A 19022-nucleotide genomic window follows, 5' to 3' on the forward strand; every position below is an offset into this window, starting at 1 on the left:
TCTGATCCCCTCGTATGAGAACCACAAGGCAGACAGGTGTGGGGGTGCTGGGAGAGGCTCGGTGGAAGGAGCAGTAGGGTCAGTACGAGGACTGAGGACATCTGAGATGCCGGCAGCAGATGCAGGCAATGGAAGGCTGTGGGGATGATGGCATTTCAGCCAACGCCAGTATGAACAGAGGTCAATGGATGACCCAGATGCCTCATTGATACTAGACATGAGACCATCCCTCCCTCCCACCCCAAACTCAGGCAATCTAGGAGAGGAGGTTTCCTTGAATGAATCCAGAAAAGCCTGATCTATCTGAGTTTACAGTGGACAGGGAGGGAATGCATGCCACTGGGTAGGATATGTACTCGGGGGAAGATGTAAGCGTTACTATTCTGCAGACCTGAGTTTGTGGACTGAGATGGTAACTTGCTGCACAGACAAGAGCAGTGTCGTCTGACAGGCAGATGGAGGGCTAGATGCGACGTGAGGACAAGTGAGGGATTTCCTCCCCCCAGTCTAAGGAGGTCAGAGCAAGTGGGGGGTTGCACCGAGCAGAGTATTGCAGGGTGCAGGACAGCGGCAGTGGGGTGACGGGCACCGTAAGTCAATTTGTGACGGCCAGAGAGGCTGAATGCGGTGGGTGGGACACGTCAGGCCAAAACCGAAAAGCCCTTTCATGCACAAGGCATGGGGATTCCTGAGGGTTGAGAGAGAAGTAACACGACCACGTTTCCACTTCAGAGCCACTGTTCTGGGTGCATGTAAAGAAAGGCTGATTGGCTGGCGCCGGGGTCCCTGCTTCGGGAGGCTTGAGCGTTTCATTCTCGCTCCTGGCTTCTCTTGGCGGCAAACATCACATTGAGTGTCATCACCCCCAAATCTGCACAGCATGAGACAGGAGGAGGCCGTTTCTTGCCAGATTTTATAATGTGCCAATCAGCTCCCTGTCCGGAGTAAGTGTTTGGGAAGGATAATTTACTGTTTAGTATCAAATCTGGTGCAGTCTGATGCTGTACACCAGGAAGTGACACGACATTGTAAACTGACTGTTAAACAATTTAAAAAAAAAAATAACAAACTGGTACAGTTTCAGTAGCCTAAGTCTTGATAAGAGAAGCCAGAAATAAACTGGTGTGTTATTTAGCACATAGAAATGTCTCTGACACAAAGCTGTATGTATATGTTCCTTATTTAGTGTTATTGAGCATGAACTTGAAAAGAAGCTGAGAATTGTGTATACTTTTATTTTCACAAAGTTTACTTAAAAATAACGATTCACACTGATCTCTGCTGCCCGTCCTGGGGTCCCTGGCAGCCCAGTTCTGGGGGGCTGGGTGAGACCCCGGGAACCTCCCACTGTGGTTTGTTTCTTCAGCCCTCTTGGTGATTCTGTAAGTCATTCGATACTTTATGATAAATGTCTTTCTGCTGCTGGATTTATTTCTGGGCTCTCTGTTCTGTTCCCTGATCCATGCATCTGTTTTTATGCCAGTACCATGCTGTTTTGAACACTGTAGCTATGTAGTATTGTCTGAGAGGGTTATTCCTCCAGCTTCATTCTTTTTCTTCAATATTGTTTGGCTATTCTGGGTCTTTTGTGATTCCCCAAATAAATTTTAGGATTGTTTTAGTTCTGTGAAAAATGTCCTGAGTAATTTGATAAGGATCTCAATCTGTAGATTGCCTTGGGCAATATGGCCATTTTAATGATACTGATTCTTACAATCCAAGAGCATGAGATAGCTTTCTATTTCTTTAATTCATCTTGAATTTCCTTAATCAGTGTTTTTTATTTCTCCATGTGTAAATCTTTCAGCTCCTTGGTCAGATTTATTCCTGAGTATTGTTTTAGATGAGGTTTTAAAATCATCTTCCTTTTAAAAGGAAGGATTGTTTCCTTCCTTCTTTTTCCTGCTAATTCATTGTTAGTGTAAAGAAATGCAACTGACTTCTGTGTTAATCTTGTATCCTGCTACCTCGCCGAATTCTTTTATCTGTTCTAGTAGTTTTTGTGTGGCGTTTTTAGGGTTTTCTATATATAGTATCATGTCATCCACATACAGTGAAAATTTTACCTCTTCTTTTCCAATTTGGATCCCTTTTATTTCTTGCCTGATTATTGTGGCTAGGACTTCCAAGACTGTATTGAATAGAAGTGGTGAGAGTGGGCATCCTTGTCTTGTTTAAGATTTTAGTGGAAAGGCTTTCAGTTTTTCACCGTTGAGTATTATGCTAGCTGTGAGTTGGTCATAAATAGCTTTTATTATGTTCAGATATGTTCCCTCTATACCCACTTTACTGAGAGTCTTTATCATAAATGGGTGTTGGATTTTATCAAATGCTTTTTCTGCATCTGTTGAGATGATCATGTGATTTTTGTCCTTTCTTTTGTTGGTGTGGTATATCACACTGATTGATTTGCGTATGTAGAACAGTCCTTGTGTCCCTGGGATGAATCCAACTTGATCATTGTGTATGATCTTTTTTATGTGCTGTTTTTTTGCTAATATTTTGTTGAGGGTTTTTTCATCTATGTTCATCAGTGTTATTGGCCTGTGATTTTCTTTTTAGGTAGTGTCTGTCTGGTTTTGGTATCAGGGTGATGGTGGCTTCATAGAATGAGTTTGGGAGTACTCCCTCCTTTTCAGTCTTTTGGAAGAGTTTGAGAAAAACTGGTATGAGTTCTTTGTATGTTTGGTAGAATTCTCCCAGTGAAGCCTTCTGGTCCTGGACTTTTGTTTGCAGGGAGGTTTTTATTGCTAATTCTATTTCATTTCTACTTAATGGTCTGTTCAGGTGGTCTGTTTCTTCTTGATTCAGTCTTGGTGGATTGCATCTTTCCAGAAACTTGTTCATTTCTTCTAGGATGTCCAATTTGTTTCCATATAGTTGTTCATAGTATTCTCTTATGGCTTTTTGTAGTTCTGTGGTATTTGTAATTTCTCCATTTTCCTCGCTTGTTTTGTTTATTTGTGTTCTCTCTTCTTGGTGAGCCTGGCCAAAGGTTTGTCAATTTTGTTTACTCTTTTAAAAAAACAGCTCTTGAGTTGATTGATTTTTTTCTATGTTTTAAATCTATTTATTTCCTGTCTCATCTTTACTATTTCCTTCCTTCTGCTGACTTCAGGTTTTGTTTGCTCTTTTTCTAATTCTTTTAGGTAGAAGGTTAGGTTGTTTACTTGAGATTATTCTTTTTGAGGAAGGCCTGTATCATTATGAACTTCCCTCTTAGAACTGCTTTTGCTGCATCCCATAGATCTTGTGTGGTTGTGTTTTCATTGTCGTTTGTCTCAGAGTATTATTTTGTTTCTTCTTTGATTTCATCCTTGACCCATTGGTTTTTTAGTAGCATGTTGTTTAATCTCCATGCTGTCGGTCTTTTCTCCTTTGTTTTTCTGTGGTTGATTTCTAGTTTCACGGCATTGTGGTCAGAAAAAGGTGCTTTTAATAACTTGTATCCTCTTAGATTTGTTGAGGCTTCTTTTGTGCCTGAGTACATGTTTATCCTAGAGAATGTTTTTTGCACACTTGAGAAGAATATATATTCTGGTTTTTTTGGAATGTAATATCCTAAAAGTATGAAAGTCCAACTGTTCCGTTGTGTCATTTAGTTTCTCCATTGCCTGATTGATCTTCTGTCTGGAAGATCTGTTCGGTGATGTTAAGGGGGTGTTAAACTTTCCTATTATGATTATGTTCCCATCAGTTTCTCCCTTTATGCTTGTTAGTATTTGCTTTATGTATTTAGGTGCTCCTATATTGGATGCATATATGTTAACGAATATAATATCCTCATCTTGTATTGCTCTTTTAATCATTATATAGTGTGCTGCTTTATCTTTCTTTATGGGCTTTGTTTTAAAGTCTGTTTTGTCTGAAATCAGTATTGCTATTCCTGCTTCCTTGTCATTTCTATTTGCATGAAATATCTTTTTCCATCCTCTCACTTTCAACCTATGTGTGTCCTTCTCCCTAAAATGGGTCTCTTGTATGCAGCATATTGTAGGGTCTTGTTTTAGTATCCAGTCTGCCACTCTGTGTCTTTTGTTTGGAGCATTTAGTCCATTGACATTTATGGCAATTATTGATAGATACGTATTTATTGCCATTTTGAATTTAAGTTTTCCAGTTGATTTGGTATTTCCTCTTTGTTCTGTTCTTTTTCTTTTTATGATATGATAATTTTCTTTTGCATTATCTTGGTTTCTTTTTGGTTTTTGTGGCTCTATTGTATGCTTTTGACATGTGGTTACCCTATTTTTCAAGTATATTAACCCAATACTATATCTGTTTGCTTTAAACTGATAGTCATATAAACTCAAACACATCCTAAAAAGAACAAGAAAAAGGAAAAAAAAGTCTTATTTCCTTGCTCCCTTCTCTCACCTTTAGTGATTTTGATGTCCTCTTTTATATCTTCATGTTTATTCTGTCGCAACTCATTGTAGTTACTGCCTTTCCAATTATGGTTTTTCTCCTTTCTATAGTGTCCTGCTTCTTTTCTATTTAGAGTAGACCTTTCAATATTTCTTTTAGGATATGTTTAGTATTGCTGAATTCTTTGTTTTTGCTTGTCTGTGAAATTCTTTCTCTCTCTTATTCTAAAGGATAGCCTTGCTGGATAAAGTATCCTAGGTTGCAGCTTTTTTCTCATTCAGACCTTTGAATATATCTTGCCATTTCCTTCTGACCTGCAGTGTTTTTGTTGAGAAATCAGCTGAAAGCCTTATGGGGGTTGCCTTGTAACTAACTCTGTTTTCCTTTTGCTGTCTTTAGAATTGTTTCTTTACCTTTGGCCATCTTACCTTGGCCGTCTTAATTATAATGTCTTAGTGTAGATCTATTTGGGTTCTTTTTATTGGAGATCCTCTGTGCTTCCTGTACTTGGGTATTTTTTTTAGGTTTGGAAACTTTTGTCTTGATTTCTTCAAATACCTTTTCAATCCCCTTTGCTCTTTCTTCTCCTTCTGGGACCCCTATTATGCATAGTTTAGGACGCTTTATATTATCCCACAGGTCCCTTATTTGCATTCGTTGGTTTTTATTTGCTTTTCTGTCTGTTGTTCTGGTTGGATGACTTCTGTTTTCCTGTCTTCTAAGTCACTTACTTGTTCCTCTGCATTGTCTAGTTTGCTTTTGATTGCCTTTATTTCGGCTCACATCTCAACCATTGAGTTTTCTGTTTTTAATTGGCTCCTCTTAATAGTTTCAATTTCCTTTTTATAGTAGTCTCTGTCTCTGTTCATAGCCTCTTATTTCCTTCAGTGCTTTGATCACTCCCTTTTTGAAGTCATGGTCTAGTAGACTGTTGAGGTCTATTTCATTGATCATTCTTTCAGGGGACTTCTCTTGTTCTAATTGGGAGTGGATTCTCTGCTTCTTCATTTTACTTACATCTCTCTGGCACTGTGGATTATGGAGTATTAGTTATCTGCTATGGTCCTGATGGGATGTTTTGTTTTTTAGGAGGATGTGTTCCTGTGTAGTCTGTGTGCCCCTAATAATTGTGTTGTGAGGTCTGTCTTTAGTATTGATGGTTGCCAGGTCTTCCATGTGTGTTGGCTGTTATCCCTCTGATGGGGGGTGTGGCCAGTGTTCTGGTGATCAGAGCTGCCCTGGCTGTTGAGCAGGGGCCTCCTTTTTGTTCTGTGGTTGTAACAGCCCTGACAGGGGCTGGCTCTGTTCCCCTTTTATTGGAGACTTTTCATTGGAGGCTTCCAGACCCATTTCTGAGCTGCAGTGGATGGTAGGCAGGGTTGGAGAGCTTTGAGTACCCTGTTGACTCTGCCCTTGTCCCCACTTTAGCCACGGGAATGCCATTGCTCTGCTCTGGTGACCCCCAGGTTCTCTGCCCTCAGAGCTACCAGTGCATTTACTCCAACTTCTGGGTCGCACACCTGGATCGTGGTGTTGTCGGGTCAGCACCGTCCCCAGCACCAGGTGTTGCTCCTGCACTTGTCCTGCCGCACGAACTCCGCTCGTTTGTCCCAGAGGCCTGGTAGGGCCCCCAGCCCTGCAGCGACCATGTGGTGGCACCACCTGGTCAGCGCCGTCCTCAGCACAGTGTCCACATGGTAGGCAGGCTCACAGGAAACGGCCGCACCAGCCCTCACCCCTGCTCTGTGCCGGAACTCCGCTCCTTGCTCGTTTGTCTTAGAGGCGTGGGTCCACGGAGGCACCCATGGAGCAAAACGGCCCCCTCTGCCTGGTGCTGAAAACAAATCTCAGCCCTGCCTATGAATTTGTGGAGCCCCTGGGCATGGATCCAGGTTTCCACCCCACCTCTGCCTGGAGCCGTGCACACGCACCAGCAAATATGGTGGCTATGGCTACGACCCAGCCCCCGATGGGCACCACTGGTCTTCCTCCCTCCCTTCTTTCCTTCCTCCATCCCTCCCTGTTTTGCATACACTCCAGCCATGTGCACAGCACACTCCAGTCCCCTGACAGGCAGGCAGTCCTGGCCCACTCCCACAGTTTGCGTCTAGGGCTGGGGCTCGCAGGGTCCCTTTGTGCCTGTTTCACTTAATTCTGTCGGCCAAGGGCTGCTGTGCACAGATCCAAGCCTCAGAGGCTCCCCTCCGTCCCCACTGATCTCTCCATTGGAGGGGGAGACCCAGCGTACGAGCACTAGTCCTCATTTGCCACTCCTTCCCCACGAGACAGGCCCTGCACTAATTTCCTTTTTCTTTGTTTTTTCCTCCTACCAGATTTGTGATGAATTTTGTCTTTTGAAAAAGGCGATGTTCTGTCAAAGTTCAGCAGGTGCTGAGTGAATGGGTGGGTCTGTGGGTGTCTCTCTTGTTGTATTCATGGGGGAGGGAGGGTGAGCTCAGAGCTTCCTTCTGCTTCACCATTGTGGCTGCTCCCCTCCATCCTGCCTGCTCCCCTTTCCAGTTCCAAATATTTAAGAGTAACAGAAAATGTCTGTTGTCGGCTACCGAATTTTTTTTTAACTCCAGTGTGAAGAGATGTTCTTTGTATTTCCTCCGAACTCGGCCCTAGGCTTCTTTAAGGCAGAGCTCTGCTCTGAAGTGAGGCGGTCACACCCGAGCCTGTGGTAACATCTCTGCATTTTGGTTTCTCGGTCAGTAAACCCAGGGATATAATGTCTTCTCCCTTGGGGTCCCGTGAGAATGAAACGAGATGTTGCTCAGGGGACTGACTGAGCCTCGTTCAGTGGTTGGTACGTCCTTGGTGCTCAGTTAGCATCCCACCCTCTCCCTCAAAAGACACATGCAGAACGCTGCATTTATTCCTTTATGGACAGTGAGAGTGGGGCCAGCAAGTATGCTTTTCACTGGTTAGAGGATGACGGTGCATCCCAAGGAGACAGGGCACGTGTCTGGTTCTCTTCCTCTATCCTGTGTGCTCTGTGCTCTGCGAGGACAGCGGAGCTTCCAGAGGCGGCGACAGGAGACGTCATTACACCCTCCCTCTGCATCACAGTCCCCTAGTGTCACTTATTTCCTCCCTGCTAGCAAAACCTAACCATTGTCCCTCCCACTCTGGGTTCTAAGACTTTTCCATTCCTCTGAGGCCGCCAGAGTGTGTGATTAAAGAGCAACCCAAGAAAAGCGAGTCTTTCACAGTAGGAAGTGCTAACATTTATTCAATCAACAAACGTTGGGTGCTTGCCAGGGCCAGACACGGCTGGTTATTGGGACACACACAACCTGTAACTAGTTAACATAAAACTGCATGACGTCATCAGACTGCTCACGTCATTCTCAAGACATCACTGAGTGAGTGACGGTAGTGTTTCACTCAGTGCCTGTTAAGGAGATAACCACAGTGGATGACATTAAAAAAAAAATGCCAAACCCAGAATTCGACAACTGTTGCCAACAGAGAGGAGGGAAACAAGGTCCAGGGTGCGGCAGGGCTGGCTGGACAGCCACAGTGGTCATGCGCTCCGCCAGCTGGGATGACCCTCAGGGGTCCACGTTATGGCTGGACAGATTTCCTAGGACCTAAAAAGTCATTTCCGACTCTCAGACTGATGTTTCCACTCCTAAGTAAAGGAGCCAAACAAATAAATGATGAAATACTGACTGTGAACCCACATAGTTCAAGACATGGGTGGGGAAAACCCTAATTTCTTTATCAACTACAAGGAGAAACGTGGAGACAGGTGGAGATAAAGCAGCTTTTTTTTTTTGAGCAGAACATAAATATGGACAAATCTCTCAACAGCACTGCTGTCAACAAAAGCTTCGGTTGCTGCAAAAAGTCTCCCAAGAGCGGCGGCGAGGAAGAGGCGGACAATCGGAACGAGCTATTTCTTCATCTCCAGGATGGCGCTGCCTGGGCCCCGGTGCTTGGCGCTGCAGATGTTACAGAACTGTGCAGGCGAGTTCTAAACATGTAATGAGAAACGCAGATTGTAAGAGGACATCCTCTCTTTCTAATCCTGTCTTTGGAAATATGGGAGCACTGGCGGGGCTGGGGGCGGGGGGGAAGAAGCTATGAAGTGTCACTCATTTTCCTGGAGACGACCCCTGCTGCACACAGGAGTCCGTCTACACCAGCTGTTACTCTGTGACTTGAAGAAAGTGTCATACTGCAGAAATCAGGGTGAGGAAGTTATACAGAGTTGAGGATGGTTTTCTCTGTGTGTCACATCTCTATAGCTCAACAGTCATCAAGTCTGCCTGAACAATTTCACTTGAGTCGATATGGGTTTACGATGTTTAGGACACTAAGCGTTTTTGCATCGGAGAAGTAGGCATGCTCACTTTTGCGATGTGACATCTAACTGTGAGGACCCGCAGAGCTGCAGGACCGTGGTTAGGATTTTGAGCACACCCCTCTGGACGTGCCAGGTTCTGTCTAGCTGGCGGTGGCCAAGCCGCGAACTCACCAGGCTGGGCACGGGCAGGCACTCCTTGTGGAACATGTGCCGGCAGTGGAAGACCACCACGCTGAAGGGCTTCGCCGCGTCTGGGGGGCAGGGCAGAAGAGGGAGGAGAGTTCAGCGCAACAGCAGCAGTTTAATTTTCCAGCAAATGAGCTGCCTTGGGGGATTGCTGATTTACACACGCACTCCTGCCGGGGGACATGGTTGAACGCGGGGCAGGCATGACAGTCGTGTGGCTCTGGTTGTCCCAGCTCACCTGCCTGGCCCCCGAGTTAGTTACTGCAGCTACGCGCTGGGGACAGTTTCACGGCACAGGCGACAGCATTTGTTGTAAACACGTGCATCAGGGGTGTATGTGCCTGGCTTTCCCTCCCCCAGCCCCGCCCACACCATCATGATACACTCCACATACTCTAGTCGATTGTAGGATGCTTTCTGCCAGTTACCTGCTGCCTTTGCCAAGATCACCCACTGACGTCAGGGCAGAGCCGCTAAAACCCTAGGCTGCGGCCCGTCCTGGCTCAGTGTGGCCAGCTTGGTTCCGGTAAGACTGAGAATCCCTCACAGATTAGGAATCTGAGCCGACCACGCAGTGCGGGGCACGTGGGCTCTTTCAGTGAAAACGCTACAAAAGCTCACCGCTTCCTGCGCCCACTGCGGTTTTTAACCTCCGGCAAAGACCCGAAGTGGAATGACTTCTTGTGCTCCTGCCCTGCTGCATAACCCCTCAAAGCTCAGTAAATGGGCAGACAAGGTCTTTTGGTACTCCTCTAGGCAGCCCTTACGTGCAAGAGGCATTTTTTAGCATCCTGACGACAGTGCTTTAATTTCTGCTTTCAAATTATGAAATTTCCTCTTTTCATGTCTTATGATCCTTAACAAAAAATGCTTTGATTATGTGAAGATCTGTACCGAGAACTGTAAATAAACAAACGTGTATGTCTTTTTCAGGAGTCACCATTCCAGTGAGATGGCAAGTAATTACGTTTTCATTGAAATGCGAGATAACTTGGATGCCTGGAACTACACAGCAGTGAGAAGCTGAAAGAAAAAGGACAGCTGCCTACAGAATTTCTCTCAGGTATGCACACGGTTCTTCTACCTTGGAATCTACATACGTCCATGGTAAGTTCTCTTTTTGTTTGGTTTTACACTCGGGAAACGGTCCTCAAAGACTGGCCCCTGAACTAGGTGCATCCTCGCCACCTGGGAACTTGTGGGAAATGCAGATTCTCAGTCCTGCTGTGGAACTACTGCACCGGCATGTCTGGGGGTGGGACCGGCAAGCTGAGCATTAACAAGCCTGCTCGTGGATGTTGGGCTCCCCCCGGGGATTGGGAACCTCAGCTCTAAGGCATGGGCACTGCCGGCATGCAGCTGACCAGGGGCGTGGGCTGGAATTCTTCTCTGAGCTGGATTATTCCAAAAGTTACATTATTTTCTAAATCGTAATTAGCTAACTTCAAAATCTTCGTTCCCCGCACCACTAACACATCTGGGGACCGTTCTGCCCCCGCCCCCGAGCTTACCTGACGGAAGAACAGGGGACAGGCATGACTCACAGATGTTCTCCTCTGCGGGGAAACACACGCTCGGGGTTACACAGCGCTGCTCTCTGCTCTGTCCCTTCTGAGAGCAGGGTGCGCGGCGCGAGTAGGACTCTTGAGTTTTACCCACCGTCGACCAGCACGCCTTTCATCTGAGTTCGGTGCATCTTCTTGAGTAAGGAGAGAGAGTCAGCTACGAGAATCTTCTTGCAGCCTTCACGAAGCAGAATCTAAGGCACACATTGTAAAAGCCACCTTAGAAAGGCTCAGATGTGGGAGGAGGGGAGTCCCCTTACTGGGACATTCAGAAAATTGTTGTTTGAAATACTCCAAAGAGGCGCTCGCTGGTCCCCTGCCCTCAGTCCCTCCCTTCCAGCTACTGTCGGACCAGCCTTTCCAGCCACAATTCTGTATTTTTTGCTTATGAACATGTATACAACGTAGGTCTGGCCAGGAAGACCCTGTGCCAACTAACCCTGTCACTGCCGTATAGGGCTTCCTAGCACAGACTCTGGCAGAGTCTGGGCCCTGCATGATCTGCTCATCCCAACCTCCAGATCTTTGCCCAGGATGGGAAACCTGCTGCTCTGAGATCACCCAATTGCTCCGTAAGTCCATGGATTTACCGCACAAATATATCCTGGGTCCCTGTCGTGTACAAAGCACAGGGCACAGACTGATAAGCTAAACAGACGTTGTCTCTGTCCTAAACCCCCTCCAGGGTGTGGTCTGTCTTCCTTTTCTTGCGATCTGATCCAGACCATGTAGCAGAGTGCCATGAATGTGGTGTGTAAAGTGTGGACTGACTACATGAACCCTCACATTTGGTGACTCTTAAGGGACCGATGACTGAAAAATGAGCAGATATTAAATATTCTCTCGCAAGATCCATCTTAGTCTTTATCCTAGAACTCTACTTTGCTCCTTTCCACATTCTCTCTGTTACTGTGCAGGCTGACTGATCCGCCCCCCCACCCCCCGCCTGGAGGATCACTAGAGGGAGCGACACCTCAGCAAGTAGGGGTCACCTGAGGAGAACGGACGCGCCTCGTTGGGACGACGGCCCGTTGCAGGTTAGAACCACTTGATGTCTCCTAGCTGAGAGCGTGACGGAGACAGAGGCTGCCTGCCTGTTCTCAGGTGGGGCACAGCAGGGAGCGGCAGCCCCCTTTACCTTTCACACCCATTCCTCTGGCCACAGTGTGCGTGTCCACCCTTTTCTGTTTTTGTTTGGTATTTTATTGGAAACTGGGAAAGGCTATGTGAGGTGTGCCAGACACACCTTTTTCACTAGAACGCGTTGCTGCTCTACAAAGAGGGAGACGCTCAAGGCAGGAAGGACCCACAGCTTCCGCTCCTGGTCCAGTGTGTCTCACTGCACGTGCAGCTCGTGGAGCTGCCGTGACACTCACACAATGAGGACACTGCAGCCTCACTGCCACTCGGCAGGACACAGCAAATGCTACCGGCGATGCCACATCCCACCTTTCTTCACACCAAAGTCACAACTCTAAAACCTACGTGGACATTCTGCTTTCACATGGTGTCAATTCATGCCCCCAGGGGAGGGAAGTGGGTCCTCCATCCCTGACGTTTGTAACAACAAACGCTCCTTTCAAATCCCCACGAACCTGGGCGCTGGGTGAGGGCAGCCAGAGGGCTTCCCCCACTAGGTATATGAAGGCAAATAGCCAAGAAAACAGAACTGATAGCCAGAATAAAATTCTGTACCCACCATTTGTATTATTGATGATCAGGAAATTACATGATTTTACTGTTTCCACATTAATTGAGAAACAGTGAAGTTTTATTAAAATGCTGCTAGAAATTGAAATTTTCTGATTCATCTTAAGAAGATATTAAAACTTTAACAGACATCATGAAAGCATACAGGAAGAGAAAACAAATATAGTAAGAAAGATCTCTAAGAAATACTGATGTTGGTAAGAAAATTTGTAAGCAAACGTGTAAAGCTGCTCAGCCACTAATACTAAAATAGAAACTTAAATAGTGTCAATCAGCAAAAAGTTTCAAAAAGAGCTGGCTCTGGCCCTCAGTGGGTGTTCAAGGCCCACTGTGTGATTAATCCAGGAGACCTGTGGACCTGGCATTCCAGGCAGAAGCCACAGAGTCTGCAAATTTAAAAAAGAAAACAGGAAAAAAAAAAAAAAAAGCAAACTAAGAAGGAACCGTTTCTTCACCAGGCTTAAACTTTTCTAAAGAGGTACGACCTGTCTGCCCCCAGAAAGTACCTTCTAGGAAAACATGAGTGCAGAGGCAACAAGAACAGCTTAGCATGTTACTCCCTACTTTATCTGAACACAGCGCAAGGCTCCAAATCAGAAAAATATGAAAGCGTTCTAACTTTCATTTACAGGATGCTGGGCAGGAGGCGATCACCTGCGCAGGAGTCACTTATCCTGTAAAATGTGCGGCAGTCCGGAGGCCCTCGGAGGTGGTGATCGGAGGGCTGTACCAGGACAACGCAGCGTTAGGTAGGTGCTGTGTTCGGCACCAGACACACGGTGAGGCATCGGGTAGCTGACTGTGGGTTCCCAGGAGCAGCTACATCAGTGACTCATCAGAAATGTGCTGTTCTGGACACCAGTTTCACCCTCAGCAGTTCATATAGTTGTCCCTCCATTTCTGTGAGTTCTGCATCCATGGATTCGACCAACTACAGATCCAAAATATTGGTGGGGGAAATTTCAGAAAGTTCAAAGCAGCAAAAGTTGAATTTGCCCCGCATGCGGGCAACTGTTTACACAGCAGTTACATTGTATTGGGTATTGTACGTAACCTAGAGATGATTTAAGGTATCCAGGAGGATGTGCATAGGTTATATGCGAACACTGCGCTGTTTTACATAAGGGATTGCGCATCCTTGGATTTGGGTATCCGTGGGAGGGTATCCATTCCCCCCCAGATAGAGGGATGACTGAGTGCATTTGGTATTTCCCACTAATGCCTTGACTAAAACACTTGACGCCTGGAAGTCAGACCCAATAGCAGTTGGGTAAGAGAGGTTTCCTCTGATGCTTTCTGACTTTCACACGTGATTTCCGACGTCTTCCATCTTCCAAGGTCATCTTGCCCAGCCTGTCTTTCCAGCTGTGGACTCTCACCTTCCACCTGTCTCCTTTCTTTTCTCGCAAACTTGATGTTATTCACACATTCCAGGGCACATGCACTCTCTTCTTCAAGGACCAGAATCACTGCGACTCACATCCTGAGTACCTTGTGCTGTTTTTCTTGTAAAAACATGAAATGCTCCAACCATGCAGAATAAAATAACATACTCAAGTCTTTACTACCTAGATTGGACATACCTTACTGTTTTGCCATGTGCTTCAGGTCTGTTTATTTTGGAAAATACAGTACTACAGATACAGCTGACACATTCTTGCACCTTTTCTCCTCCTCCTCTACAGACACAGCTCTGACTTTGTTTAGTGTGTGTCCAACTAAAATACACAGTGGGCTTGCACTCCTGGAACATAGATGTGGTCAGTGAGGTCAGCATGGAGCCTGAGAAGGCATCCCTTCCCAAATGAAGAAACAAAGCCTCATTAGGAAAAAGTCCTGCTTCCGCCATCTTCTGCCTGCAGTGTGGATGGGAGGCCTGGAGATGCAGCGTCTGCTTTGTGACCAAGAGGCAACTGTCAGAGGTACATTCTCCTGTTGATGGACATTTAGGCTGTTTCCACTGTAGGGCTATTAAAGATAAGGCCACAGAGGACACTCTTGTACAGGCAGACCTCATTTTATAGTGCTTTGCTTTACTGCACTTTGTAGATATTACTTTTCTTTTTTTTTTTACAAACTGAAGGTTTGTGGCAACCCTTCGTTGTCAGATGACACAGAGCAATTTTTTTTTTAGCAATTAAGTATTTAAAAATTAAGGTGTGTACTTTTTCTAGACATAATGATACTGCAGACTTACATAACTGTTTTATGTGCTGGGAAACCAAAAACTTCGTGTTAGTTTTATTGAGGTACTTGGTTTATTTCGGTGCCACGAACACAGTATCACTGAGGTCTGCCTGCACAGATCCCTTTGTGGACCCACTCTTCATCTTTTGGGTAAATACCTGAGTAAAATTGCTGGGTTATGGAGTAGGTGTATGTTTAATTTTTTAAGTAACTGTCAATTTTCCAAAGTGGTTATACTATTGTACATTCTCACATATTAAGCTTTGATACCTGGTAAGTCTATCCTCTTTATTCTCCTTTGATAATCTTAGCCTTTTACTTTTGATATAAAATTCAGGATGATGAAAAATTCTTTTGGGACTTTGATTAGAATTTTATTGAATATATGGATGGTGGCCACTTTGGAGAGAACTGATAACATTTATGATGTGAGCCTCTGAATATAATTGGTCAGATTCAAGTTGCTAATGATTGATGTAGAATTTTTGCATTTGTGTTTAAAAAAAAGGGGGGGGGGAGTTATAATTGTTGCATATTGCCCTCCCGCGATCTGGCAAGGTTAGACCAGCATCCCATGAGAAATTGAGGAGCTTTTCCATTCTATTCTCTGGAAAAGTTTATACAAAACAGGGGTTGCCTGTTTTTTTAAGTTTTGATAAAACTTTTCTCTAAAAGTTGTGGAATAGTGCTTACAGGTCTATTCTACTAGCTCTTGAATAAATTTGGTAAACAGTTTTCCAGGAAAACATGAATTGCTTGAGTTCTCACATACAGTGACAGAAAACTAGCATTCACTTAGTTTTTAGATCTTGTCTGCATTCCCCCTTGTTAGCTCCTAATATTTACTTGATTGACTTTGTGAGAGATTTTCCTAATTTATTGTTAGTTTTTTGATTCTTCGAGACACTTTTATTCTAACCTCCATGTCTCTGTTAACTACTCTTTTATATTTTCTGTCTCTTAAGTAGTCTGTGCTTCGTGCTGAACGACTTCATCAGCTCTGTCTTCTGGTTCTTTAATTCTCCCTGTTAGCTGTGTTTAATCTGCTGACTGTATCCACCGAATTGACCATTTGTATTGGACAGCCTCTGATAGCAGTTCCAGAAACTAAAATCAGCTTGAAACATCTCTGTCTCGACCTCTATGAAACGTCTCCACTTGGTAAGGCAGAACCATGTTCATCTTTGCTCTGTGATCTCTATCACCGAGGTGAGTAAACCAGTGTCTGGTCTTTTCTTTCTTCAACTTCATGATGGTATTAGTTTTCATCTTACGAGGTATTTATAGATACACCTAGCAAGTACAATGCTACCTTGCAGAGATGAATTTTCCTAATGGGATGTTCCCTTATTTTTCCACGATTATTCAAATTTCTCAACCACTCTCATTTTCTTGATATTACGTTGTTTCCCTCCTTAGGTCTGTGTTTCTAAACTGTTTTTCATTAACATCACCTTTATTCTTTTCTTGTCATCATTTTCAAGACAATCAGTTCTAGCTTCCAGAACCACTTACAAGCACACTTTGTTCTATTATAAATTTAAATAAGAATGTATTTATAAGATAGCTGTTGAAAATTAACACAAGACTCTAGATTCTCCCTATTTTTCCTTCCAATTTCTCTGCAGTTCATCATTACTGATAATAATCTCAACCAGAAGCAAAGCACCAAACTCACAGATACAGATACGTTACAAAGCAGTAAAAGGACTGCACATCAGCAAAGTTATCATGGTTCGTTAGAAACAGCTGCTGTGGGAAAAAACGCCATACAGAACTGCCAAGTCCCTGAAATCTTTATTTTAAACGAGTCTTTGATGGAAGTATAGTCGGTTAACAGTGTGGTGTTGCTTTCTGGTGTGCAGCGTGGTGACGCAGTTATCTACACATGTAGTCCTTTTCATTCTTTTCCATTATAGATTACAAGGTACTGAATATAGTTCGCTGTGCTCTACAGTAGGCCCTTGTTTATTTTATACACAGCAGTTAGCACCTGCAGCATTGTAAACCAACTCTACTTCACTTTAAAAAGAGTCTTTGAATGTTGGAGTTTTGCTGACATGGCCTTGTTCCTACCACAGCGCGTATCATTAGCGCTGCAAATAGTGCAGCTACCTGGTTTTACCAGCCCCCCAGTGTGATACCAGGGTTAGCCTGGGAAGCCGTTTTACCTAATTTCTAATTCATCATTTAATTCAGCATGTTGTGGGATTTGAATTTTACCTGAAAAGGCTTTGCTTTTTGTTGCGAACATTACGGCCCTAAGGCCGGTGTTGGCACTCCAGCACACTGTTACCGGCACCATCATACTACATTCACAGCAGCACGAGGCCGCGTGCGTGGCCCTGACCAAAGGGGCAACAGCTGCTTGTCACAGACCACCTGTGTCGCCTAACAGCTGTGACGAGGCCAAACTGACATAATGTAAAAGGAGGAAAATAGGTTTTATCTTAAACGTATCTTTCAGCGGAAATGAAGCGCTTATATACTGTGGGTCAAAAAGAAATCCACGTGGGCCGAAAAAAGGGCAGGTGAAAAAGAAGTCCCTATTTCCTCTCATTTGTCTCTGGACTTCAGAGTGGAGGGAGATGAGGAAGGAATATGGGGATGGTAGCAAATGTAAATATGGGAAAAGAACTTTGAGAGACACAGAGATGTCTGGGGTCGGTTTACCTGTGTGTGTACACGTGTGAAGTTTAACAAGATGGAGATGTTAAAACTCTTTGCTTCTAGAAACAGTAATTCAGATGGTGAGCTGCTCGAGCACACGGCTGCATCCTCCTCAGCTCCTGCCCTCTGGGACAGTATGGGGAGGCCCTGTAAGTACCCAGCGCAGCATCTGACACAGTAAGCACCCAAATATTTAAATATATGTGTTTATAAACAAACGTATTGCATTAAAAAAGTTATACCTAAAAATCTAAGCTACTTTATAAACAGATGCCAAACTAAGTATTATGAGCGATTTATACAGAAATACTAAATTAACACTAAGCAGCTGCATTCACTATAAAAAGGTGTTATTTATGAAAGGACTCTACTGAGAACTTACGAGAAGGAAGATTCTTTAGACATCATCTAATCTCGAGGTTCCTAAATGTCAGTACCACGCAGAGTGTATAAGAAACACCACGGTAGTTTAAGGACATAGCCCCTCATCCTCTCCAGCAGATCTGGGGTGGTCCCTGAAACTAGGTAACTTCAAAAAGAACTCAGATAATTTCGGTGCACAGTCAGGCTGAACAAATGCTGATTTAATCTAATGGGAAATTGAGATCCAGAAAGTTTGTGTCCTCCCTATGATCAACAGGCTTGTTAATGGCAAAGCTAGGACTAGAATCTAGGTCTGCAAACATGATGTCCACAGCTCTTTAAACAGGCCCACCTGTTCATCTTCCAGGCCACTCCTCTCTATTCTTCTGTTGTAACCTGCCAGTACAATGAATGCACCTCCAGAGACCAAGGGGACAACCAGTGAAAAACATACAAGACAGAGCCAGAGGATCCAGATTCAAACCCAGTTCATCACCTTCCCAGACAGGCAAGTCATTAAAACTTCTTGAGACGCTGTCTTCTTCTATGTAAGATGGAGATGACAGTTCCTTAAGGACAGTTGTGAAGATGAAAATGACTGTCAAATAAGACTGTCAAAAATGCTAAAATTCTTAAGAGGAAAAAAAAAGCAATAGAAGTGTATACAAATGCTAAACTTATAAATAACCAATGTTTTACAAATATAAACAGCATAAAAATAATTTGGAAACTGGTCAGTGTAATGTAAAGATGGAAATATAATTTATATCAAAACAAATGCTATTTGTCCTTGAAATCATACCTAGAAACTGAAGTATGACATGGGCTGCTTTTTTCTTACTTATAAAGCTTTTGAGTTTTGTTACATTACACTAACAACGTAACAAGGTATAAAAACATACGAAAATAAGTTAAATTTGAAAAATTTTAACAGATAATGGTGTCATAGACGTGTAACATGCCAAATGCTATACTTCAATTGAGAAAAGTTGCTGCATGAAACTTTAAAAGCAGAAGAGATGCTCATTTTAAGTTTCTTTCCCCCACAGCTCTCTCTCCGCCTTCTCTCTTTGCAATTAGCAATTCACTAACGAGTCATCTCTCAAAGCATTTTCCACGGCCAAGTAAGTTTTAAAATGCTGTGTCCGCTCCTGTAAATCTGCCCTTAGTTTCCCAGTGCAAATTGGCAAAATAAGGTGCTGAGAAGCCCTGTGATAACCTTTCTCTAACATTTGACTACAGATCCCTTTGTTTACTGAATGGTTTTTTAATGTCCCTCAGGGTCATTCCCCCTGCCCCCATGCACAGTAAGCTCCAGATTCTTGCAAATTCATGAACCTGCAAAATTTTCTCTAAATTTTGGGGGCTAACAGTGTTGAACATTTTTTATCCCCTTAAAACATATGAAAATCAACTAGTTTTATGAAAGGAACAAAAGACTAAACAGGTTTTTCTTAAAAGGGTGGAGCCTTTCTGTAAACTTCAAGCTCCTCTATAAATCTCTATAAATAGAGTGGTTATTTTACAGTGATCCCTAGTAGGTTGCCTAGAGAAAGAATATAAATGATCACTAATGAAAAAAAGTAGCCTTTTTCAAGGAAAATAGTTCCAAGCTTTCTTCATATGTAAGGAGGAAGTACCTCCTGGAATTCTTTGAA

The 19022-nt window shown here is 44.0% G+C and overlaps 1 protein-coding gene across 3 annotated transcripts in view; it reads right to left on the minus strand.

Moving 5' to 3' along the window:
- Positions 1-7575: 7575 nt before the first annotated feature.
- Positions 7576-19022, minus strand: part of VPS41 (VPS41 subunit of HOPS complex) — a 178132-nt gene continuing 166685 nt past the window's right edge. For 2 of the 3 annotated variants that reach the window (XM_064487712.1, XM_031454652.2), the window contains 3 exons: positions 10529-10628; positions 10381-10425; positions 8941-9892 (listed from right to left, as the gene is read on the minus strand). In XM_064487712.1, coding sequence (XP_064343782.1) covers positions 9711-9892; positions 10381-10425; positions 10529-10628 — 327 coding nt within the window. In that variant the 3' untranslated portion in view covers positions 8941-9710. The other variant, XM_031454650.2, reaches the window with a different exon arrangement.

Source organism: Camelus dromedarius, chromosome 7 (assembly GCF_036321535.1).
Source record: "Camelus dromedarius isolate mCamDro1 chromosome 7, mCamDro1.pat, whole genome shotgun sequence".
Taxonomy (NCBI): domain Eukaryota; kingdom Metazoa; phylum Chordata; class Mammalia; order Artiodactyla; family Camelidae; genus Camelus; species Camelus dromedarius.